Below are 25821 nucleotides of genomic sequence, written 5' to 3' on the forward strand. Positions count from 1 at the left end.
AAATTCAAATTTAGCTGGTGAACTGAATTTTTATTTGCTGAAATGGGTGAACTTACATCAAGAAAATCACACAATTGTGCCCACTGGTACCAGGACTAATATAAAGTTCCTTACCTCAACAGGACATTACCTCACCTTTTTTTTTTTTTTTTTTTTTCATAAGAGGCAGAGGTCTTGCTATGTTGCTCCAGCTGGACTTAAGCTCTTGGCCTCAAGAGATCCTTCCTGCCTCAGACTCCAGAGTAGCTGGGACTATACACATGTGCCACTCTGCTGGCTCAGCAATAGCACTTTTCTTTCTCTTTTATGAATCCCCTCTCATCTTCTCCATGACCTTTATAGTTTTTTCAAACATCTTAGCTTTCTCAGAAAAGGGAAAAGGGGAAGCAGGGAGAGCTTAGGTAGAATTCCCTCAGCCTCTTCCCTAACCCTTTCTCCTCAAATGTTTGTGCCTGTTTTCCTATCCCTGAGCCATTTCTTCTTGTCTCAGATCTGAGGTCTTCTTCCTGTTGAAAATTTTTCCCCTGGGCCAGGCACGGTGGCTCACGCCTGTAATCCCAGCACTTTGGGAGGCCGAGGTGGGTGGATCACCTGAGGTCAGGAGTTCGAGACCAGCCTGACCAACATGGTGAAACCCCATCTCTACTAAAAATACAAAAAATTAGCCAGTCGTCATGGTAGGCACCTGTAATCCCAGCTACTCAGGAGGCTGAGGCAGGAGAATGCTTGAACCCAGGAGGCAGAGGCTGCAGTGAACCGAGATCAGGCCATTGCACTCCAGCCTGGACGACAAGAGCTAAACTCCATCTCAAAAAAAAAAAAAAAGAAAAAGAAAAAGAAAGAAAATCTTTCCCTTGCATGGATTCCAGAAACTCAGCTACTCAGGGGTGTAGCTTCATCTCCAACTTCTCACTCCCTGCTCCTTCTTTTTATTTGGCACATGAACAATCCAGGCTCTTTGATGTTTAACCAAAGGCCCCTCTTGGCTTTCTGTCACTCTTTCTTGGACACTCAAGCTCTTTGAGAAGCAGTCTGCACTGGTGGGTCCCAAACCTGACTAATCATCAGCATTACCTGGGAAATTTATTTAAACTATTCGTTCAAGGTCCCTCTCCAGATCTACTAAATCCCAGGGAAGGACCCTCCTATGCCTAGCCAATTCTATCTCCTCAGTCCCTTTGGACTCTGTCTCTGCCTTTGCGTGCCCACTGGCTCTGCTCTGGCTCAGGCAAGCATGACTCCTGCTAGGGATACTGTAGCTCTCTTTCAGTTGCTCTACCATGCCTTACGTGCCTCTACTTTCCTGCAACACACTTCCAACTGATTCTCAATTTGAACATCATAAATTCATACATCTTGTCACATTCCTAATTTGAGTCCTTAAAGGATTTCTCTTTGCCTTCAGGATAAAATCCAAATTCCTTGGCATGCCTAGCAGAGCTCCTATTTATGTCACCACTCCTAACTGTGCACCCCAATCATTCATCACTCCCCACCCCCCAAGAATACTTAATCACCTGCAATTTCTCCAGGCACTGCACCTTCTTGCTTCTCAGGTTTTACTTGTACAACGTCAAAGCTGCTTCTACTTGGAAAACCTTTAGTCCACCTCTTAACCCCAGTCCTCCTTATCCTTTAAGACACAGGAATTACTCATATGCCTGTCTGCCTTTACTACCAACAGTGAGCTCCTTGAGAACAGACAAGGTATCTGATTCATTTTCGTGGCCCTCACTGTATACCACAAGGTCATAATATTTAATAGACTGTTGTAGCTGCTTGTTAAAAGAAAGAATGCCCAGATGAACCACTGAATGATTAAATTAAAAAATATTTAAGGTCGGGGGTGGCTCACACCTGTAATCCCAGTACTTTGGGAGGCCAAGGTGGGCGGATCACGAGATCAAGAGATCGAGACCATCCTGGCCAACATGGTGAAACCTCGTCTCTACTAAAAATACAAAAATTAGCTGGGCATGCTGGTGCACATCTGTAGTCCCAGCTACTCGGGAGGCTGAGGCAGGAGAATCGCTTGATCTCAGGAGGCAGAGGTTGCAGTGAGCCGAGATTGCACCACTTCACTCCAGCCTGGCAACAGAGCCAGACTGTCTCAAAAAAATAAAAATAAAAAAAAAAATATATATATATATATACACACACACATATGTATATATTTAAAAGCCAACAAGTTATTTCCGAGGAAAGAAGTGTTGGAATGTAAATTAAAATTTCTAAAGGCAACTGAAACTTAGGATATACATTTAGAAGTGGACAGGATTTCAAAGTTCATATAATCAATTTTACAAATGCTGGTATTTAAAAAAAAATTAAAACACAAAATGTAATTCAGGGCTGGGCACAGTGGTTCACACCTGTAATCCCGGCACTTTGGGAAGCTGAGGCAGGCGGATCTTCTGAGGTCAGGAGTTCGAGATCAGTTTGGCCAACATGGTGAAACCCTGTTTTTACTAAAAAAACAAAAACTATCCAGGCACAGCGGTGGGCGCCTGTAATCCCAGTTACTTGGGAGACTGAGGCAGGAGAATTGCTTGAACCCGAGAGGCATAGGCTGCAGTGAGGCAAGATCGCACCACTGCACTCCAGCCTGGGCGACAGAGTGAGGCCCTGTCTCAAAAAAAAAAAAAAAAAGTAACTCAGGTTTACATATACACCTCATTAAAACCAACTGGGAGTGTATTTACCTGTTTCTTGTTTTGTTTTTTACCCTTGGCTCTCTCACGTTTCTTTTATCTTCCTCTTCCCTATAAAGTCCTACAATGGCTACCAAATTTTCCTTTTTTTTTTTTTTAAGAGGGAGTGTCTAGCTCTGTCGCCCAGGCTGGAGTGCAGTGGCACAATCTCGGCTCACTGCAACCTTGGCCTCCCAGGTTCAAGCAATTTTCTGGCTCAGCCTCCCGAGTAGCTGAGATTACAGGTGCCTACCACCAGGCCCAGCTAATTTTTGTATTTTTAGTAGAGATGGGGTTTCACCATCTTGGCCAGGCTAGGCTTGAACTCCTGACCTTGTGATCCACCCACCTTGGCCTCCCAAAGTGCTGGGATTACAGGTGTGAGCCACTGTGCCTGGCCTTAAATTTTACTTTAAGTTCTGGGATACATGTGCAAAACGTGCAGGTTTGTTACATAGGTATACATGTGGCATGGTGGTTTGCTGCACCAATCAACCCATCATCTAGGTTTTAAGTCCCACATGCATTAGGTATTTGTCCTAATGCTCTCGCTCCCCTTGCCCCCCCACCCCGTGACAGGCCTTGGTGTGTGGTCTTCCCCTCTCTGTGTCCATGTGTTCTCATTGTTCAACTCCCACTTATGAGTGAGAACATGTGGTGTTTGTTTTTCTGTTCCTTTGTTAGTTTGCTGAAATCCAGCTTCATCCATGTCCCTGCAAAGGACATGAACTCATTCTTTTTAATGGCTGCTTAGTATTCCAAGGTATATATGTACCACATTTTCTTTATCCAGTCTATCATCGATGGACATTTGGGTTGGTCCCAAGTCTTTGCTATTATGAGTAGTGCTGCAATAAACATACGTGTGTATGTGTCTTTATAGTAGAATGGTTTATAATCCTTTGGGTATATACCCAGTAATGGGATGGCTGGGTCAAATGGTATTCCTGGTTCTAGATCCTTGAGAAATCGCCACACTGTCTTCCACAATGGTTGAACTAATTTACACTCCCACCAACAGTGTAAAAGCATTCCTATTTCTCCACAGCCTCTCCAGCATCTGTTGTTTCCTGACTTTAATAATCGCCATTCTAACTGGTGTGAGATGGTATCTCATTGTGGTTTTGATTTGCATTTCTCTAATGACCAGTGATGATGAGCTTTCTTCATATGTTTGTTGGCCACATAAATGTCATCTTTTGAGAAGTGTCTGTTCATATCCTTCATCCACTTTTTGATGGGGTTGTTTGCTTTTTTTCTTGTAAATTTGTTTAAGTTCCTTATAGATTCTGGATATTAGACCTTTGTCAAAGGGGTAGATTGCAAAATTTTTCTCCCATTCTGTAAGTTGCCTGTTCATCTGATGATAGTTTCTTTCGCTGTGCAGAAACTCTTTAATTTAATTAGATCTGATTTGTCAATTTTGGCTTTTTTTGCAATTGCTTTTGGTATTTTAGTCATGAAGTCTTTGCCCATGCCTCTGTCCTGAATGGTATTGTCTAGGTTTTTTTCTAGGATTTTTATGGTTTTAGGTTTTACATTGAAGCATTTAATCCATCTTGAGTTAATTTTTGTATAAGGTGTAAGGAAGGGGTCCAGTTTCATTTTTATGCATATGGCTAGCCAGTTTTCCCAGCACCATATATTAAATAGGGAATCTTTTCCCCATTGCTTGTTTTTGTAAGGTTTGTCAAAGATCAGATTGTTGTAGATGTGTAGTGTTATTTCTGAGGTCTCTGTTCTGTTCCATTGGTCTATATATCTGTTTTGGTATCAGTACCATGCTGGTTTGGTTACTGGGCTACAAAATTTTCTAATGCATCTAGTAACTCCAGCTAGTAACGTCAATTCAAATGATAGTATGCCTTGTCTATTTGCCTCTGTGCTAAATAGGTCAAATGTTTCACAATCCATTGTCCAGCTCTTACTTCTGGCCTGGGAGTAGGATATTTCAACAGAGTAAAACAGTATATTTCCTCCCACCTGTGCAGACATTTATCATCAGTCTTTCATGTTTTCACAATCATTTTTATTATTAATAATTATCTCTATATTAACTAGAAATTATACAATATTGAAGCAAAAATGATGTAAATAATATTGTCTTTCTTCAAGGTATACAGGGATCACCTGTGTATGGTGTATGTATGTTGGATTTGCAAGCACATGTGCAAAATATTTATTAATCTATCTTGTATCACTCTTTATGCACAAGATTTGTCTTCTCTTGCAAATAGGATAGTATTATTTCTTTCCCTCCAATTTTTTTTATTGTGGTAATACACATAACATAAAATTTACCATCTTAACTGTTTTTAAGTGTACAGTTCAGTGGTATTAGGTACATTCATATTATTGTACAACTGTCATCACCATCCATCTCCAGAACTCTTTTTATCTTGCAAAACAGAAACTCTACCCATTAAATAATAACCCTCCATTTTCCCAACCCTACAGCTCCTGGCAACCACCCTTCTACTTTCTGTCTCTATGATTTTGACTACTCTAAGTACTTCATATAGATGGAATCATTTGTCTGCGATTGAATTATTTCACTTATCATGTCCTCAATATACATCTATCTTGTAGCATGTGACAGAATTTCCTTCTGAGTAATAATGTGCTAAGTATATACCACATTTTGCTTATTCATTCATCCATAAAAGATACTTAGTTTTCTTTCATGTTTTAGCTATTTTGAATAATGCTACTATGAACATGGATGTACAAATATCTCTTCTAGACCCTGTGTTCACTTTTGGGGGTTTTATATACCCAGAAGTTATTAATAAATTGCTAGATTACATGGTAATTCTATTACCATATTAGTTTTTGAGAAATGGCCATACTATTTTCCACAATGGCTGTACCATTTTACATTCCCACCATCAATGCACAAGTGTTCCAATTTCTCCAAATCCCCATTAACACTTGTTATTTTTCTGTTTTTTTTTTTTTCAGTTGTTATCCTAGTGGGTGTGAAGGGGTGACTTGTTTTTATTATTAGGATTATTTTACCTAAATTGATTAATTGGATAGCTTAAAGTACTTTTGTTTCTACTGATAATTTTTTAGTTTGCTTCTGAAGCATTTTGTTGTTGTTGGCAAATGATAGATAAAACATACTGCTTTCATTTCCTGAATACTGATCTATAGTGTTTCTTTTTTTTTTTCCTTCAACTTTTAAGTTCCAGATCTATAGTGTTTCTAACATCAGATGATCAGTGACCTTAAATTGATGACATAATCACAGGTACTTCCCAACCTTGAAATTTTGTGGTAAAGTCAGAAAAACTAAGTGTTTTCGTTTTCAAAAAAGGTCACATTTAATGACTATATATTTGATAATATTAAGAATTACTGTTTAGGCTTTTTTTTCAAGCTATGATAATGAATATTGTGATTATGTTTAAAAATGTTCTTATATTTTAGCGGTACGTGCTGTCTTAGTTTAGGCTGTGTAACAAAGTACCATAGACTAGATGGTTTAAACCAGCAGTCTCCAACCTTTCAGGCACCAGGGACCAGTTTCGTAGAAGACAATGTTTTCAGACGGTGGCGGGTGAGGAGATGGTTGGGGATGAAACTGTTCCACCTCAGATCATCCAGGCATTAGATTCTCATAAGGAGTGTGGAACCTAGATCCCTTGCACGTGCAGTTCACAATAGGGTTCACGCACCTATGAGAATCTAATGGAGCTCAGGCGGTAATGCTCGCTTGCCCCCCGCTCACCTCAAGCTGTGTGGCTCAGTTCCTAACAGGCCGTGGACCAGCACCAGTCCGCGGCCTGGGGTTTGGGGACCCCTGTTTAAACAACAGATATTTATTTCTCACGGTTCTGGAGGCTGAAATACAAAAATCAGACTGCCAGCATGGTTGGGTTCTGGTGAGGGCACTCTTCCTGGTTCCAGACTTTTCATTATATTATTACATGGCAGAAAGAAAGCAAGAGAGCTGTCTAGAGCCCCTTTTTAAGGGCAATAATCCCATTCATGAGAGCTCAGCCAAGACCTAATCGCCTCCCAAAGGTCTCATTTCCTAATATCATCACACTGGGCATTAGGATATCAACATATGAATTTTGGGGAGGCACAACTATTCAGACCATAACACATACTAAAATATTTACAGACTAAATGATATCATGTCTTAGATTTGCTTCAAAACAATCCAGTGGAGGGTAGGTGGTGAGAAGAGTGAGGTTATAGATGAAACAAGATTGGTAATCAATTGATAATCATTGAAACTGAGTGATAGATTCATGAAGGTTTATTATACTGGTCTCTCTACTTCTGAGCAAATTATAATTTTTTTTTTTGAGACGGAGTCTCGCTCTGTTGACCAGGCTGGAGTGCAGTGGCGTGATCTTGGCTCACTGCAAGCTCTGCCTCCTGGGTTCAAGTGATTTTCCTGCCTCAGCCTCTTGAGTAGCTGGGGCAAATTATAATTTTTAATTTTAAAGACTTTTTTTTTTAAAACAAGCTGTATTAAATCTGTTTAATTATTAAGTATTCGAAAAGATTACATTGGTAAGTATATTGAGAGTTGTTTTTCACTTAATGCAGAAAAGAAAAATGTAAAATAAGACCTGTATATTGTACTCACATATTGCTTTACTTGTATTTTATTCTTACCACAGATGATTGATTATTCTCAAATGATATTAAGCTTGGCTCATACTAGAAACAAGTTTTTCCTCTTCGCTCCCTCTGTCTCTCCCTCTCTTCCTTCCTTCCTTCCATCCCCAGGATAGACTTGAACTCTGGGCTTAAACAATCCTCCTGCCTCTGCCTCCCAGGTAGCTGGGACTGCTGGTGTGCACCACCTTGCCTAACTAGAAACAATTTTTAATGTCTAAATATGGCATAATGAGTTGCATAAAATTGTGACAATAACACACTACTCTTGAAATGATGCATAATCCAAGCATGCCACTCTCTGGCTACAGACATAGTACAGCTCTGTACAATAGAACTTCCTGCAATGATGGAAATGTACTATATCTGTTCTGTCTAATATGGTAGCCACTAATCACATATGGCTATTGAACTGACCAGTGCAACAAAGTGGCTAGTACAACTGTTGAGTGGCTAATGCAACTGGGAAATAAACATTTAAATTTACTGATTATCATTTATATGTTTAAGCACTTTTCTTTAGAAGATTTGACAAATTATGTTTTGTTTGTTTGTTTGTTTGTTTTTGTTTTTTTGAGACGGAATTTTGCTCTTGTTGCCCAGGCTGTAGTGCAATGGCACTATCTCGGCTCACTGCAACCTCCACCTCCCGTGTTCAAGCGATTCTCCTGCCTCAGTCTCCTGAGTAGCTGGGATTACAGGCATGCACCATCACGCCCAGCTAATTTTGTATTTTTAGTAGACGGGGTTTCTCCATGTTGGTCAGGCTGGTCTCAAACCCCTAGCCTCAGGTAATCCACCCACCTCGGCCTCCCAAAATGCTGGGATTACAGGCTTGAGCCACCATGCCTGGCCTTGACAAATTATGTTTTTCAGTTAAGATATACATCCCTTTGACAAGTGAAAAATAAAATAAAAAAGTCCATAAACGAAAAAATCAGGAATTAGTAGTTATACTACTTGACTTCAAATACTTTCTTGATGTTAAAACTTAAACTGAAAAAGCATTATAAATAAGTTGTCTATAAACAACTGTATTAGTCTGAAGAGCTTCCATAAGAAAACACCACAGACTGGGTGGTTTAAGCAACATAAATATATTTTCTTACAGTTCTGGAGGCTAGAAGTACAAGATCCAGGTGCCATCAGCGTTGGTGTCTGATAAGACCTCTCTTCCTGGCTTGTAGATGGCCATCTTTTCACTGTGTCCTAATATGGACTTTCTTCTGTGCATGCATGCAGAAAGAGAGATCTATGATGTCTCTTCCTTATCCTGTAAAGACAACAATCTTATCAGATTAGCGCCCCATCCTTGTGACCTCACTTAAACTTAATTACCTTGCTTAAAGGCCCTATCTTCAAATACAGTCACTCAGGGGTTAAGGTTTCAACACATGAATTTTAAGGGGATACAATTCAGTCCACAACAATAATGATATAGATTTTAAGTGTAGTTAGTTCATTTTAATCTACCTTCTTTTAAGATTTCATTATTTACATATCAAACCAAGGATTTTAAATAGCTAATGATAATAAGTCAACATTTATAGAATGCTTACCATATGTGAGGCACTATTCTAAGCATTTTATATGTTTTAACATATTAACCCCTATACCAACCCTAAAAGCTAGGTATACCATTAACATTCTCATTTTTCAACGAAGAAACAGAGAAATAGAGAAATAGTAACTTCCCCACGTTTATGCTAGCAACTGGTGGAAGACAGAATTTTAACCCAGAAATTTGTTTCAATCCTTTTTTAATTGCTTTGCTATACTATTGCTCTTGAAATAATTTGCTTAGAGAAGGATTAAGAGAGAATGATTAAGTACTTGTTAAAAATGTGTTCATGAAGTTTCTCATCACTTTGGAAAAATCCCATGTAGGTAATTATATTATAAAGTTAAGTGAAAAAAGGACATAAAATTGAATATAGAGAATTATTCATTATGTTTAATCTCCCCTCTCCCCTCAAAAAACTATGCTTAGAAAAAAAGACCTGAAATAAATCTGTTGTCTACCTTTTGTATGTTCAAAATTTCTTTTATCAGAAAAGTGTTTATTATAAAACTTCAGTTATTAAAATTATGAAGATAATTTAAAAGGTATTTATGGTTATAGTAATATTTTAAGTTAGAGGCAATCTAAATCTAGATTTTTATAAAAGTTCATAAAAAATCTAGCTGAAAAGATTTGGCCTTTTATTTCCCCAGATGCTTACCCTGATAATTAGATTAGTTTTAGTTGAATCTGAAGATGTTTTTATTTATAGTGAGTTATTAAGTCTATATTTCTTAAAGATATGATTTTGTTTTTCAGATAAACAAAGTAAAACAGTTCTCCCCAAAGACAAATCATTAATACTCCTTAAATTGAACTTTTTGACTTGACCTTTCTGAGGTTAGCAAATAGATTGTGGGCAGAAGAAAAAGTTCATGTTTCACAAATGATTCCTGTCTTCCTTCACTGATTTTAGTACTTTACAAGTTAAAAATATCTTCAGGACATGCCACATATGTACAACCTAAGATGACTTTTGATAAAGCAAGAGACACATTGCATACCTTAGTCTGGACTCCTGAGATGTATGGAACTGACTTGAATTGTCTTCTCTCAACAGGAGTCATGTTTCTAGCTGCCAGTTGTTGGATACCTACTATTTGCAGACTTTATTCTAGGTATCTCATTATTTTATTAAATCCTTACTCCAGTCCAGTGAGGTAGATATTTTCACTTCCATTTTACAAGGAGGAAATTAAGATACAAAGCGAAAATTCAACTTGGCCAGGGCCAGCTGCTATGTGGGTAACAGAAGCAACTTTAAAATTCAGCTCTGCCAAGGGCAGTAGTTACGAAGATTAAATAAAATAACTCAGTAGAAACAACCCAATGTTCATTCATGGATGAATGGATAAAGGAAATGTGGTATATAATGCAAATGTATATTATTTAACCAAAGAATTCTTACACTTACTACAACATGGAATGAAATTCTGACACATACTACAAACAAAAAGCAATACCATTTTGACATATACTACAACATGGAAGAACCTCGAGGACATTATGCTAAATGAAGTAAGCCAGACACAAAAGGACAGATATTACCTGCTTCCACTTATATAAGGTACCTAGAAGTGCGAAAGTCATAAAGACTGAAAGTAGAAAGGTGGTTGCCAGAGGTTGGAAGGAGATGGGAATGGGGAGCTAGTGTTTAATGGGTACACAGTTTCAGTTTGGGATGATAAAAAAGTTCTGGAGATGTGATGGTGGTGGCTGCAGTGGCATAACAATGTGAATGTACTTAATGTCACTAAAACGTACATGTAAACATGGTTAAAATCATAAATGTTATGTCATTTATATTTTATCAGAGTAAAACGGTCACCCATAAAGTCTCTTCAGTAGAGTTCTAGCTCATTATAGAACTAACACATGGTTGAGGATCACAAGAGACTATCTGTAATAATAAACAAAAGGAGATCATTAATGAGGTACCATTTAAGTGGTCAGACCTATTTTCATTTAGAGAAAAATCAGGGAAAAATTTTGAGAATTCTACTTATACTTAGAGAAAATCAGAGAAAAATTCATGGAGAACTGTTAGAAGTTTTCTAAACCTCATTTGCAAAGTATGATACTTTTTTAAAACCTCCTGGAATATTTCTCTGTTGAAATTAAAAATTCTTAAGAAATGACACAGCATCTTATGGTTATTTCTTTATAGCAATGGAAGGGAAACTTCAACCAATTTTGTCAACAAATCAATAATGAGGCCTTATTCTACGCAGGTCTTATGTTAGGTATTGAAAGTGGAAACATCCAATCCTCTGCAGCCAGAGCTGGAAGGCAGAGGAAGTAAGCCCAGATAAAAAGCTATAAAGAAAAGAGGTGAGCAGGCAAAATTGCTAAGGTGTTCTGAAGGGAACATCAAAAGAAAGAGACGGATAGTCACTGGGATGTTCACATAGACAAACACATTTCCTGAAACTAAAGGTCAAATAAAGAACCAACAAAACAAAACAAAACAAAACAAAATTTCAAAGAGCCCATCTGTTGATGGACAGTTCTGTACCAATTTATTCCTCCTCTCCCTATTTTGTAATATGATTTTTCCTCTTCTACCTTGGGCATTTTCAACACAGGCATAGAGAAAGAAACAGAAAGTGAGGCAAATCTACCACATCTGACCATTTGCCTGAGCCTGGTTCGTAAAGCCAAGAAGAATGAAAAGGGACATCAATATCTCTATCTGCATTTCTATATCTAACACGGGACCCATTTCCAGGAAAATAATGAGTTGCTGCAAATCCAAGAAAAGAAGTAGGAGACTCAGTACAAAAATAGACAAATAAATAGGTCAGCAAAGATGACCTCCAGATGGTCAAGAAGCATATAAAGAGGAGTTTAACAGTCATTGGAAAATCCAAATTAAAATAACCAGATACAACTATAGTCTCATCAGAATACCTAAAATAAGAATCAGAGACAATACAAAATGTTTGTGAAGCTGTGGCTTACCTGGAATTCCCATACATTGATGATGGGAGGAAAAATTGGTATAAACATTTTAGAAAACCATTTGGCAGCATCTACTAAAGCTGAATACATACACTATATTCATTTGTAGGAATATACTCATCAGAAATCAGTGCATATATTCACCACAGCATGTACAAGAGTATTCTTAGCAGCATTGTTCGTAATAGCTGTCTTATGGGTTGAACTGTGTCCCCTCCACCCTCCAAATTCATATGTTAAAGTCCTGGCCTGAGAATGTGATCTTGTTTGGAAATGGTGTTGTTGTAGATTTTATTAGTTAAGATGAAGCTATACAGGAGAAGTGTGGGTCCCTAATCCACTATACTGGCGACCTTATAAATTGAGAAAATTTGGATATAGAAATGTACACAGAGAAAATGCCATATCAAGATGAAGACAGAGATCAGGGTGATAATTTTACAAACCAAGGAATATCAAAGATTGCCAGCAAACCACCAGGAAGTATGGGAGAGGCATGGAACACATTTTTCCTTACAGCCCTTCAAAGGAATCAACCTGCTGACACCTTGATCTTGAACTTCTAGCCTCCAGAACTATAAGACAATAAATTTCTGTTGCTTAAGCCACTTGGTTTGTGGTGCTGTGTAACAGCAGCCCTAGGAAACTAATGCAAGATCCCAAACAGAAACAACTCAAATGCTTACCAGTCATATTTATTTAGTAAAACAGGTAAATAAATAGCGTATTCACACAGTGAAATACTATATAGCAACAAAAATGAATAAACTACAACTGCACCCAACAATATGAATAAATCTTGCAAACACGAAGAAAATGAATCAGACTCAAAAGGATACATACAGTATGCTTCTATGTACATAAAGTTAAGAAAACTGTGGAAACTAATTTATGGTGTTAAAAGTCAAGATAAAGGTTATCCTTTGTACAAAGGTAGAGGCAAGAAGTGTGCCGGGGGTCTTTTGAGGTTCTGGAAATATTTTGTCTCTTAATGTGGGTGCTGGTTGCATGGGTTTATTGAGCTGATGGAAAATCATCAAGGTGTACAAGTATATAAAAGTATACACAAGGTGTATACTTTCCTGTATTGGTGTATATTTTGATAAAAAGTTTTTAAAGTAAAAAAAAAGCCAGCAAATATCCCTTCTCTAGTTGTTTGTGACCTTTGTTAAAATTTCTTAAGACTCTTAAGACTCAGTTTCCTGATATGTGAAATGGTAATAGTACTTATTCTATATGTTTGTTGTGAGTTGATACATATGAAGTTGTGACTTGATACATATGAAGACTTAGCAAAATGCTAGCAGTATTCAATAAATGTTAGCTATTATTGCCATATTATGATCAACAAACATATAATAGTTTCACTCTGGATAAACAACTAGCGACATATTTTCTATGGTTACACACACTGGAATCTATTACGAATTTTGTGACGAGTCATTATGTAAGGTAGAAGTCCAGACACATAGCCTAGAAAAAATATGGAGCCAAGTTGGGAGACCTAATTGACTTGTCTGTTCTATTAGATAGTCTCCACCCTCCCTGAATTACAATTTTTACTCCACATTTTAAGTGCAAAATATTTTAAATTTTTTCTTTTTTCTTCTTTGAGAGCCACTGGAAAATGAAATAAAGGAAAAGTGCCTCTAGGAATTATAAGCCTTTATATTTGTATGGTTATATACAAATATATGTTGAGCTTCACAACAACCTGACAGATAGGGATGGAATTAATATTCTGACATTAAAGATGAGCAAACCAGCTCAGCAGGTTAAGTGACTTATCCAGGGTCACCTTGCTAATATACAGCAGAGTTGGGACCATGGCTATTACAAAATTATTTGGATAATTCAGGAAGTGAAGGCAGGAGATGTTTTATTGTTGTTGTTTTTGAGACAAGGTCTTGCTCTGTTACCTTGGCTGGGGTGCAGTGACGTGATCATAGCTCACTGCAGCCTCTAACTCCTGGGCTCAAGGGATCCTCCTGCCTTGAGCTCCCAAGCAGATGGGACTACAGGTACACACCACTGCACCTGGCTAATTTTTTTATTCATTTATTTTTGTAGAGACAGAGGCTTCACTTTGTTGCTGAGGCTGATCTCTGGGTCTTGCTCTGTTACCTAGGCTGGAGTGCAGTGGCCTGATCATAGCTCACCACAACCTCTAACTCCTAAGCTCAAGTGATCCTCTTGCCTCAGCCTCCTAAAGTGCTGGCATTACAGGTGTGAGCCCAGCTGGAAGGAGAATAATGCAAGGTGAATAATAAGAGAATATTTGCTTGAGCAATGATGTCCAATAAACTTTCTGTGGTGATGCAAATGTTCTATATTTGCTCTATCCCATATGGTAACCACTAGACACATGTGGTAACTGAGCACTTGAAATGTGGCCAGTATGACTGAAGAACTGAATGTTTAATATTTTAATATTTATATTTAAGTGGTCATATGTGGCTAGTGGCTACTACATTGGACAGTGTAGTTGTATTGTTTCAGGAATCATGGTAAAGTCCCATGGTCAAAATTTGGAGGCTGGACTAAGCGAGGTAGGCTCCCACATACTTTACGTGTTTAGGTTCTCTTTTATCCCAACCTTGTATAAATGGAAATGTATGTGTGGAGTTGGGATTCTTTGGTTTTTAAGCTTGAATACATACAACTAATGTTAGGTACCTATTGTATTTTCAATGATTATTTGTGGAGGACACTTTTACTGTACTTTCAAAAGTTGATGTTTTACTTGTTTTAAAGCATCAACCCCTGAGAGGATTCACAACTATATTAGAATTTATCCTTTTTGGTGACAATACAATGCCTGCAATGTTTCTTCCAAAAACATTTTTGACATGTTGAGTTCATAATGTGTTTGAGTTCTATAATTTTGATTTTTATTAGTGCTGTTTGAGAAGGCTATTTCTAGTTGGATGAGGTAGGAACGGTCAATGGACTATTTTGGATTGTTTTATTAGTTACCACATTTGAATCAAGCTGGAAATGAGGTATAGTTGCTTCCTAGATATCACTCTGAGGCTGCATTTACCTCTCTAAGCCTCAGTTTCCATCTCTTCAAAATTAAGCTGTTGGGGTGGGTGATCTCAAAGTTATAGGGTAAATAAAGGCTAAAGTTTTATGGTTCTAAGAAAACATGCATTTTCTTTCTTTTCTAGACAATTGAGTTCTAAAGAACTTACAGGAACTACAGGGAGCCACATCATCTGTCCCATTTAGACAAAATAATTAATTTTGATTTTCTATTACCTGTGCGGTATTTGAGTGTGTGTGTGTGTGTGTGTGTGCGTGTGTGCATGTTGTTTTGTAACATTTATGCTTTTTTTATTACATTTTAAGTTCTATGGTACATGTGCGCAATGTGCAGGTTTGTTACATAGGTATACATGTGCCGTGGTGGTTTGCTGCACCCATCAACTTGTCATCTATATTAAGTATTTCTCCTAATGCTATCCCTCCCCCAGCCCCCCACCCCCTGACAGGCCTCAGTGTATGATGTTCCCTGCCCTGTGTCCATGTGTTCTCATTGTTCAATTCCCACCTATGAGTGAGAACATGTAGTGTTTGGTTTTCTGTCCTTGTGATAGTTTGCTTAGAATGATGGTTTCCAGCTTCATCCATGTCCCTGCAAAGGACATGAACTCATCTTTTTTATGGCTGCATAGTATTCCATGGTGTATATGTGCCATATTTTCTTAATCCAGTCTATCACTGATGGACATGTGGGTTGGTTCCAAGTCTTCGCTATTGCAAATAGTGCCACAATAAACATATGTGTGCATGTGTCTTTATAGTAGCATGATTTATACTCTTTTGGGTATATACTCAGTAATGGGATCACTGGGTCAAATGGCATTTCTAGTTCTAGATCCTTGAGGAATCACCACTCTGTCTTTGACAATGGTTGAACTAATTTACACTCCCACCAACATGTAAAAGCGTTCCTATTTCTCCACATCCTCTCCAGCATCTGTTGTTTCTTGAGTTTTTAATGATCACCATTCTTACTGGTGTGAGATCGTATCTCATTGTGGTTTTGATTTGCACTTCTCTAATGACCAGTGATGATGAGCATTTTTTCATATGTCTGTTGGCTGCATAAATGTCATCTTTTGAGAAGTGTCTGTTCATATCCTTTGCCCACTTTTTGATGGGATTGTTTGTTTTTTTTCTTGTAAATTTGTTTAAGTTCTTTGTGGATTGTGAATATTAGCCCTTTGTCAGATGTGTAGATTTCAAAAATTTTCTCCCATTCTGTAGGTTGCCTGTTCACTCTGATGATAGTTTATTTTGCTGTGCAGAAGCTCTTTAGTTTAATTAGATCCAATTTGTCTGTTTTGGCTTTTGTTGTCATTGCCTTTGGTGTTTTAATCATGAAGTCTTTGCCCATGCCTATGTCCTGAATGGAATTGCCTAGGTTTTCTTCTAGGGTTTTTAGGGTGTTAGGTCTTACATTTAAGGACCTCTTCTAGGAGAACTACAAACCACTGCGCAATGAAATAAAAGAGGACACAAACAAATGGAAGAACATTCCATTCTCATGGATAGGAAGAAAAGGTAATTTACAGATTCAGTGCTATCTCCATCAAGCTACCAGTGGCTTTCTTCATAGAACTGGAAAAAAACTACTTTAAAGTTCATATGGAACCAAAAAAGAGCCTGCATAGCCAAGACAATCCTAAGCAAAAAGAACAAAGCTGGAGGCATCATGCTACCTGACTTCAAACTACACTACAAGGCTACAGTAAACAAAACAGCATGGTACTGGTATCAAAATAGACATATAGACCAATGGAACAGAACATAAGCCTCAAAAATAACACCACACATCTACAATCATCTGATCTTTGACAAACCTGACAAAAACAAGCAATGGGGGAAGGATTCCCTATTTAATAAATGGTGCTGGGAAAGCTGGCTAGCCATATGTAGAAAGCTGAAACTGGATCCCTTCCTTACACCATATACAAAAATTAACTCAAGATGGATTAAAGACTTAAATGTATGCTTTTGTTTTTAAAAGTCAGTATCTGGAATTCCACTTGGTGTCTTCACCTTTACTGGGGAAATCATGCCAGATTTCTCAATAATCATCTTCATAAACAGAATTTATAGATATTTTATGAGAATTTCACATATAATTGATAGGTGAAGTGAAATGCAATATAAATATTTTGTTTTTTCTAGGATATACCAGCCAGATAGAAAAGGAACTTCCTTTTTTTTTCCAGACATTATCTTGGCTTACTTTGGCATTGTCAGGCCACTAGTTTTTTCACCTATTTGAATGTTAAAGCCAGGAAATGGGTATAATTTTCTTCTTATTTCTAGAAAGGCAGCATCTGGTAAGTTATTCCATCTGATTACCATTGTCATTTTATCCTTCAGATATTGAGTGACCTTTATCCTCAGGGCTGAAATCAGGCAACCTTCTTATATAGTGACCTTATTGTTGTATCATAATATGTTGCTAATGGTGAAGCAGTGTACTGACATTAGACTGTGTTAAACAAATGAGGCCTGGTTTCTGTTATGAAAGAAAAAGAGCAAATGCACATTAACATGTTAAGAAGATCTGGATGTGTAGGAGACATTTCTCTTTCCTAATATTTTACACATACAGACACACACACATACACACACACACACAGTGTTTGTCTTCTTATACAATAATCACATTAGCAGTTAAGGGACACCTGTCATAGCAGCCCTATCCTCAGTGACAGTGCTGCTCTTCTATGGCTTACAGAGTAAAAAGGAGATGACAACATAGAAAGTCCTGCTTTAGTATGGTCAAAGAACAGCCTTCCATACCCAAGGTAAAGCAAAGATTATTTTAATAACTTATGAGTTATTCTAAGTTCAAATATGAATTCCCCAAAGTAAAATGACTACTGATTTGCTCACATTTGTTGCCTGTTACCAAACAAAGGAAAATGAAAATGCTAAATAAAAATATTGTTAGGACTGAGATGCAGCTTATCAGAATTCAGATCTTTTCCAAGTGTTTACTGGTGATGCCATCATGTATATGTATTATATAAGGCTGATAGGAAAACTTAAATTTAGGAAATTCATTTAAATTTCTAAGGTAACTTCTCTGGTACTTCCTTCCTTTCTCCTGTTCCTTCTCCTATCTTTTATCTTTATTATTTAGATACTATATTAGTTTGTTGTATTTAAATAAACAGGGAATGTCAGTTCTCTGTATCAACTTGGTTAGATTACAGCCCTAATTGTTCAAACACTGACATAGGCATTGTGGTGATTTAATAGACGTAATTAAAGTCTTGAATCAGTTGACTTTAAGTAAAGAAGATTATCCTCAATAATCTGGGTGGGTCTGATTGAGTCAGTTAAATGTACTTAAGAGCAGAACTGAGGATTCCCTGAGGAAGAAGAAATTCTGCCTGTAGACAGCAGCTTCAGCTCCAACCCTAGAGTTACAGGGGTCTGCTCTCTGGATTCCGGACTTGCTGGACCAGCCCACAGAACTGTGTAAGCCAATTCCTTGCAATAAATCTCTTAAGATATGTCTTCTGCTGACTCTGTTTCTCTAGTTGAATCCTGACTGATAAACAGTTTTATTTCAGATTCTTCCAACACACTGGAGGAGAATAAAGAGAGGAAAAAGAAGTAGATACTTGATTGTAAAATTGCTCACTTAGATATCCTCTTTAAAATTATAGAGCTGAACAGATGACAGGAATCTCAGAACCAGTTAAATAAGAAACACTATGTGTAGCTAAACTGAGGTTCAAGCCTACAAACTGATTAAAACATACATACATATTATAAAGGATTCAGAGATAAAACTGGAGTCATTATTGTGTTAATTTTCATTTATATGTGAAAAGCAATAGTTTCTTATATTTTCTAAAATATGCTTTAGAATTTAATGCCCAGAAAATGATTGCTAGTGAATTTTCATTAGGTAGAGATAGAAATTTTCAGATAATGTAATCTTACCTATTTCCAGTCATTCTACAGGTAATTACACAAGAACCACACATATTCCAAATGCAATTCATTACTAAATTCTGTGATCACACTAACCATCAATAGCTACTTTGAGTAGTTCTTTGTGGTAGAGGAAGTGATAAAAAACTAAAAATCAGTGAAGTGGTAAGGAAAATTTGGAACATCACCTCCCTGTGATTTAGGCCTATGTAGACGGCTTTCTGTAGGCAATGGCATGTCTTACTGCTCTTTAACTGGTGGGACTCCCAATGAAGAATCCTGGCATTTGGGTGTGCAGCTCAATATATCTCACGATATAAGAAAGAGAATGATGAATGTTAAGTTGCTAGTTTACCTCTAGAGGGAATGGCCCTGCTTCTGGGAAGGTGGGAGGGGTTCCCAATGGGAAGTATGCCTCAGGCAAAGAGGTCCCCATGAACTCTATATAGCATCACACTATAGAACAACTTCAAAATCATTCTTAGTAGGAAGGCTTACAGATACACTACATCCACATGAGAAAATGCTAACAATGTAGAGTCCTGAGGGTTATTCTGAAGATGAAACACCAACCATGTAAAACGATAGTTGTAATTATCTAACACAATTTTGATAATACTGCTCTATCACTATACATATTGGTACTTGTCTTAGTTGGGTTCTCTGGGACGCAGATGCTGATATAAAGTTTTCAGTGCAAGAGATTCACTGGGGAGCAATGTCTGTGAAAAGAAAGAGGACTGGGCAGGGAGAGCTGTCGCAACATGCTGCAGAGCTGAAAAAGTCTTTGCCAGCTTCACAGGGAACTCTGAAGCAAAGTTTGTCCCTTTAAGGGCTTCAGTGTCTGGCAAAAATAGCCAGAGCCTTGTACCACTGCCTTGCTCAGTTAGTGGCTGGGGGCCACCCTGAAAATAGCACCTCCTCAGGTTGAAAGCTGAGGGAGACCCTGACAAAGCTACCAATTGGAAGTTGTCTGCCAGCCACATTCCTTCCAGCTGGGCAGAGTGTGCTTTCTTGAAAGGGAATCTGGGTAGCTTAATCTCCATGTCTACTCCAGCACTGCAGAGCAGCACTAGTAAAATTTTGGGTGGCTGTGTGTTTGGAGATGAAAATTGATCAAGCCAGAATGAGAGGTGTTAGTGAAGTGCACTAAAATTCTACAGTTCTACTTGAGGTAGCTTCTAGTGCTGCACCACTGCAAATTCCTTAGATAACTAGAGTTGTCGCCATAATACCAGGGATTGAAAATATTATTGGATGTTGCTTAAGGTCTCTAAAATGGTAAATATTGTTATTCCCATTGCATCTCAAGTAAGTTTCTCCTAGTGGGACAACTCAGTGCCTCTGCTTGTAATGGTCCATTACAGGTCACATGGGCTTAGTTGTAAAGTGGGCAAAAGAAGCTCAGAATGGCTCTTTTGGGGATGATGAATAAGAATTATTATTTCACATAGATCAAGAAGGTGGGATTTAAAGACGCCAGATTGGCTCTTTGTAATACATTGCTATCTTTTTATGTCTTCTGCACGTTTCACAGTAGTGGTGGCTAGGAAGAGGAAAGAGACAAGGACTCTTCTTTAGTAGGTACATTATGCTTAATATAGTGCTTAATATGGTGGAGGCTCTGATGTCTGTCATCACCTACTAGTGATTTGGCATTAGCCAAGTTCATGAAACTCCTTGTGCCTTATTTTCCCTCCTCATCTGTTAACCAAGGAGTGCAATTGTGCCTATATCATGAAGTTCTGGTGAGGCTAAAATAATAGATGCGTAGTACTGGCTAAGAAAGAGCTCTATACTAGTAAGCTGTTGTTCTATTTCTCCTTCCCCTCTTTCTCTTTCTCATTACAAATACGATTTCCTGCTGAATTTGTTACTCCACTAGATTAGCAAAATGTTCAGAGAATCTGGGAGGAGGGTAAAATAGAAATAATCTGTTATTCTATCAGGATTCAAGATGTCTGCTTTTGGTCAGGTCTTTGATTTTTACTGTTATGTTCTCAGTACTGCATTGGGTGTAAGAAATGGTCTCTGCTCTGAGCAGCCATCTATTTGAGAAACAGATGAACACATGAATGATTAATGAAAACACATATGCATATAAAATTAAGTTCTAAATAAATCTTATAGATGGTAAGTGATATAAGGATCTAATTTCAGTTTGCTGACACTGGCTGTTGTTTTGGTCATCGAGAGGCAATACCATTTGGAGTGAAATTGTGAGAGTGAGCATTTGTACCAGGAATACCAATAAAATGGCATATGTTTATTGGCTTAGAAACTAAAATACATTAAGATCAAAACAAGGCAAGTTTAACAATATTTAAGTATGAGATATCATTGCCTCTTATTGTTAGCACAGTAATGCTTTCTACTATTAGACATGTCAAAATGGCACAAATAGGAAGAGTTGATGAATGCTTTAAAAAGAACTATGAGGAAGGCTTACATTTTTTAGTTGTCAATCTCTCAAAGAGTTTCTGTTCTTATTGTATCTTGCTATTTTAACCAGTTGATTAGGCTCACCCAGTGGCAGTCTTCATTTCAAGGATCTCCTCTGGACACTCTTGAAGGAAATAAAGTAAATGGGGCTCCAGGTCCCTCTCCTTCCCTTCAGGGGGCTCCACTGTAAGATCATTTAGGGAAAATGTGGTGTTATGTTAAAAACATAGCTGGGCCACATCAAGCAGCATCATAGTTTTTAGGGTATAGAACGTTGGTCTTCAGGTTAAAAGGTACTTTTCGCTGCTCTGTCATACTCTTCTACTTGCTAGAGAAATATGCTTTATGCCGTGTCATGTGTGGTTAACCAGACAGTGAGATACTATTAACAATGCTCCCAAGCGATTCCTTGCTCTTAAATCCATTAGAATTATTGAGTATTACCACAAAATAATCCTATCTGATTTCATTACTTTCTTCTAACGTCCTTCCAGTAACCTAGAACTCTAGAGATCTCTTTCTTTGAGAGTTGTCTGGAGAGTCCGTTGGATTTTTAAATATCTTATTACCAAAAAGTGGAAAAAAGAGTTTAAAAAGTAACCAAAGACCTAGTGCCTGTAGTCTCAGCTACTCCAGAGGCTGAGGCAGGTGGATAGCTTGGGCCGAGGAGTTCGAGGCTGCAGTGAGCCATGATTGCGCCTGCGAACAGCCACTGCACTCCAGTCTGGGCAATATAGTGAGACCCCATCTCTAAAAAAACAAAAAATAAAAACAAAAATTATCCCACAGAAGAATTTCAGGGCAGTGGAAATACTCTGTAGGATACTATAATGATGGATACTTGCCATTACACATTTGTCCTAACTCGAGGAGTATACAACTACCTGAGTGAACCCTGAGGTAACTATGGACTTTGAGCGATGATGATGTGTCAATGCAGGTTCATCAATCGTAACACATGTACCACTCTGCGGGGGGGGATGTTAATAATGGTGGGGGGTTATGCATGTGTAGGAGCAAAGTGTATATGGCATATCTCTGTAATTTCTCAATTTTTCTGTAAACTAGAACTACTCTATATTAGTCTTTAAAAAATCCCTTATCTTACGAATGATTTTGAATAAGCATTTTGGGAATGTTCTAGAGATGAATCTCCTCCCCATGTCCTACGCTGGGTGAGTAATACGAGGAAGTGTCGGGTGCCCGGGCGACCTGTCCTCAGGTGTTCCAGGAATGCGGCCCCATCCCTTGTCAGCCTCTGTCTCTGTGTGGTGAGAAGGCGCACTGGCTCGTGCCTGCGCGAAACTCGCGCACACAGAAAAGACCAATCAAGGACGGGTCATTCCCGCCCCCTGCGTGCCTTTTGCGACCGCCCACTCGACAGGTTGACAACCTAGACAGCTCCCCCGGACTTGCCTTACTTTTCCATCTCCTCCCACCCAGCTATACCCTCCCACTGGCGGCGCGGATGGGACGCCGGCGGAGCCAGCGAGTCTGCGCAAGCGGTCCGAGCATGCTCAATAGCGCGCGCGGCGCCCCGGAGCTTCTCCGCGGAACCGCGACCAACGCGGAGGTCTCGGAGCCCGCTGCGGGAGCCACAGGAAGTGAAGAGCTTCCGCCGGGAGACCGCGGCTGCAGGAACGGAGGCGGAAGGGGCCCTGCGGCGACGACGTCGTCGACGGGGGTGGCCGTGGGAGCTGAGCACGGAGAATATTCCCTCTCTCGGAAGCCGGATCCCGAGCCGGGCAGGATGGATCACCACCAGCCGGGGACTGGGCGATACCAGGTGGTGAGTTCCCGGCCTCCTTTGCCTCCCGGGACTGCCTCTCGCCGCGGCGTCCCGAGAGTCCCTTTCCTCAGGTTATTCCCGAGGAAAAGCTGTGGCTTTTTTTTGTTTTGTTTTGTTTTGTTTTTGGATCTTCTGGCTGGAGCTGCTTCACTCGCCTCTCTTGCGCACTCCTGCCTAGGACTCCTTCGAAACCCTTCCCTCTCGCCCCAAGTCTGCTGCTAGCTCCTCACCCGCACCCTTAGCCCCGCTGTGAGACGCCCTCCGTCCACACACCTTACAACTTGTATCTGTTTAATTTCTCACTTTATCATTTTGTTATTCTCTGACTCAGTCACTCCTGAGACATTCTAGTCGATTGTATACTGGAAATGGGGCTGACTTCACATACCTGCCCGGAAGGTGATCGCCGTCATAAATGGGGTGGGTGAGTAGGTGGGTGGAGGTGTAAGTACTACGTAGGGTGGGATGTGGATTTGGCAAAAAGGTGGGTTAGGAATTGTGGAACTGTAGAGAAAGACTAGCCGTAATGCTGATCTTGTCTCTTTGCTCGTTAACCTTGTCATTTTGTCCTTTTCCATTATGTTAGTATTAAAAATGACTGTATTTTTTGGTAATCTCTACTTTTTCTTTTCTTTTTTTTTTTTTTTTTTTTTGGCTAGAGGGAAAACAGGTAGTTTTAGTAGAACAAATTCTGATCTTGTTTGAAAAATTATTTTTCGTTAAATACAAGGTTTTCCAGCTTAACTGTGTAAACTTTGGTAACTATGTTGAAAAAGTGAAATGTGTTCCTCTATATTTTCAGTGTCAATTTTTAAATATATTTTTCTTTGTGTATTCTGGTGGTGACGTTGGAGATTCCTGTTGTAAACCTTAGTTAAAAATGGACTGAGCAATAGTTGACTCTGCTGTTGTGCTGTTGCATCTAGATAGCATGTCATTCTACAAACTTTCAGCCCATTTACTGAGGGAGAGGAGAAAAACAATACATAGCACTGGTGATGCAGTTTATGGTTTATAAAATTTTACAAATTTAGGTATGTTAGTCCCAGGTTTCAACTTTCAAATCTGTTTGCGCATGTAAGACAGTTATAAGCCAAGACTTTCTATTAATAAGTACATTTTGGCAAATATGAAGGACACTGTAAGATGAGATCCTAACGTATGTAATTTTGCATTTTTCTAAGATAAAAGCTCATGAGGCTTCCATTTTCAATTGGTTTGCATTCTTTAAAACCTACAAAAGGTCCATATTCCGAATTCTTTGAAAATTTATCAGCTTTTCTCAACAACTTGGGAAGTACTGTTTCTCCCAGTATGGAAAGCATTTTTCAGGTTGTCAGTGTACACCCTTTTGATGGTTTGAAAGGCATTTCTAGGTTTGTGAATGTTAGCAAAAATAAAATGATATTGAATAATATCAGCAGTGGAACTTGTTTCATTTTTCTAATCTTTCTATTAGATTACAAACATCAACCATGTTCTCCTACACACGTCACTACTCAAAACACTGTTAATTTATGTAGCTCTCAGTTTTAAGATATTTGTTTTCCCTACAACTCCTTTCAAAATAAATGGACATATTTTATTGCTGCCCCCTCCCCTCATTTTTTCAAACTGACGATGTGTCCTAAATGGACTTTGAATGTTCCTTGAGAACAGAGGGCAAAAATCAGTTCTTCTAAAGATAAAGCCTACCAGTCCCTCTAAAGGCAGTATTTTAGGTAGGACATCAATTTGTTCTCCTTGTAAGGCAACAGTGTTAGAGTTACACAACTTACGTAGTCATTTAACCTATCTAGTATAACTCTTGGTTTTGTTTATAATGGCCTGATTAATAACATCAGTGTATGCCAGAGAAAAAGCTGAATTGACATTTTCAATAGACTTTTTAAACTAGGGATCAGTCTTCAGCTCTGGCTTATATGATGAACACAACTATTTCGTGGTTGCCTTTAGCTCAGTTTTTGGGAAAACTGGAATGCTTAAACTGGAGCAATAAACAACTTGAGTTGTTGAATGTTAAGGGATGACTAAGTCAGGAGATAGGCAAGTATACTTAGGGGTGAGATGGTATGCAATGTTAATTTTTCACTTATTTAAAGAGTTTAAATACAGCTTTTCATACTGCAAAGCTAGCAGTGATGCTCAGGGTCATCAGAATGACTTACTACCATCAGCCAACGCACAAGCTTTATCTAGAAACTGCTTTTTCTGTGATCTCTTCTTTCCTTTCATTGTTAAAAGCATCCAAAATTTATTAAGTAAAGCAGTGGATAACAGTTTAGAGCTACAAAAATTCTTGATTGTTACCCTTCTAATTTCAGAAAAAGCCAGGTATGATACGTAATTTTCTGGGAAATTCAGTTTTGTTTGTTAGTAAATGAGCAGTGTTGCTAACTGTGACGAAGTTAACTTGGCTTGTAGCTGCTAGACCACATTCTAACTTTGATGTTCGTTATTTTATTATTTATTTATTTATTTATTTTTTATTTTTTGAGATGGAGTCTCTGTCACTCAGGCTGGAGTGCAGTGGCGTGATCTCGGCTCGCTGCAACATCCGCCTCCTGGGTTCAAGTGATTTTCCTGCCTCAGCCTCCTGAGTCGCTGGGACTACAAGTGTGCTGCACCACGCCTGGCTAATTTTTGCATTCTAGTAGAGATGGGGTTTCAGCATGTTGGCCAGGCTGGTCTCGAACTCCTGACCTCAAATAATCTGCCCGCCTTGGCCTCTCAAAGTGCTGGGATTACAGGTGTGAGCCACAGAGCCC

The 25821-nt window shown here is 38.7% G+C and overlaps 1 protein-coding gene and 1 long non-coding RNA gene across 13 annotated transcripts in view; one reads left to right on the forward strand and one right to left on the reverse strand.

Annotated features, from left to right (window-relative positions):
• The window catches only part of LOC129049568 (uncharacterized), a 60325-nt gene extending 36911 nt beyond the window's left edge, over window positions 1–23414 (reverse strand). For 2 of the 5 annotated variants that reach the window (XR_008512770.2, XR_008512772.2), the window contains exons 1-3: window positions 23327–23414; window positions 21349–21448; window positions 8438–8601 (exon numbers count right to left, since the gene is read on the reverse strand). This is a non-coding gene — a long non-coding RNA (uncharacterized LOC129049568). Of the gene's footprint in view, window positions 1–8437; window positions 8602–21271; window positions 21449–22476; window positions 22687–23326 lie in introns of those variants that run through there. The other 3 variants (XR_010136805.1, XR_008512771.2, XR_008512768.2) reach the window with 2 other exon arrangements.
• The window catches only part of NDFIP2 (Nedd4 family interacting protein 2), a 79046-nt gene continuing 70841 nt past the window's right edge, over window positions 17617–25821 (forward strand). For 3 of the 8 annotated variants that reach the window (XR_008512504.2, XM_054528689.2, XM_054528690.2), the window contains exons 1-2: window positions 22237–22439; window positions 22708–23053. Coding sequence is in view for 7 of the 8 variants with exons in the window: in XM_054528689.2 (XP_054384664.2) it covers window positions 22375–22439; window positions 22708–23053 (411 nt within the window). In the remaining variant the exon portion in view is untranslated. 8 annotated transcript variants of the gene reach the window in all.

Source organism: Pongo abelii, chromosome 14, assembly GCF_028885655.2.
Source record: "Pongo abelii isolate AG06213 chromosome 14, NHGRI_mPonAbe1-v2.0_pri, whole genome shotgun sequence".
Lineage (NCBI taxonomy): Eukaryota > Metazoa > Chordata > Mammalia > Primates > Hominidae > Pongo > Pongo abelii.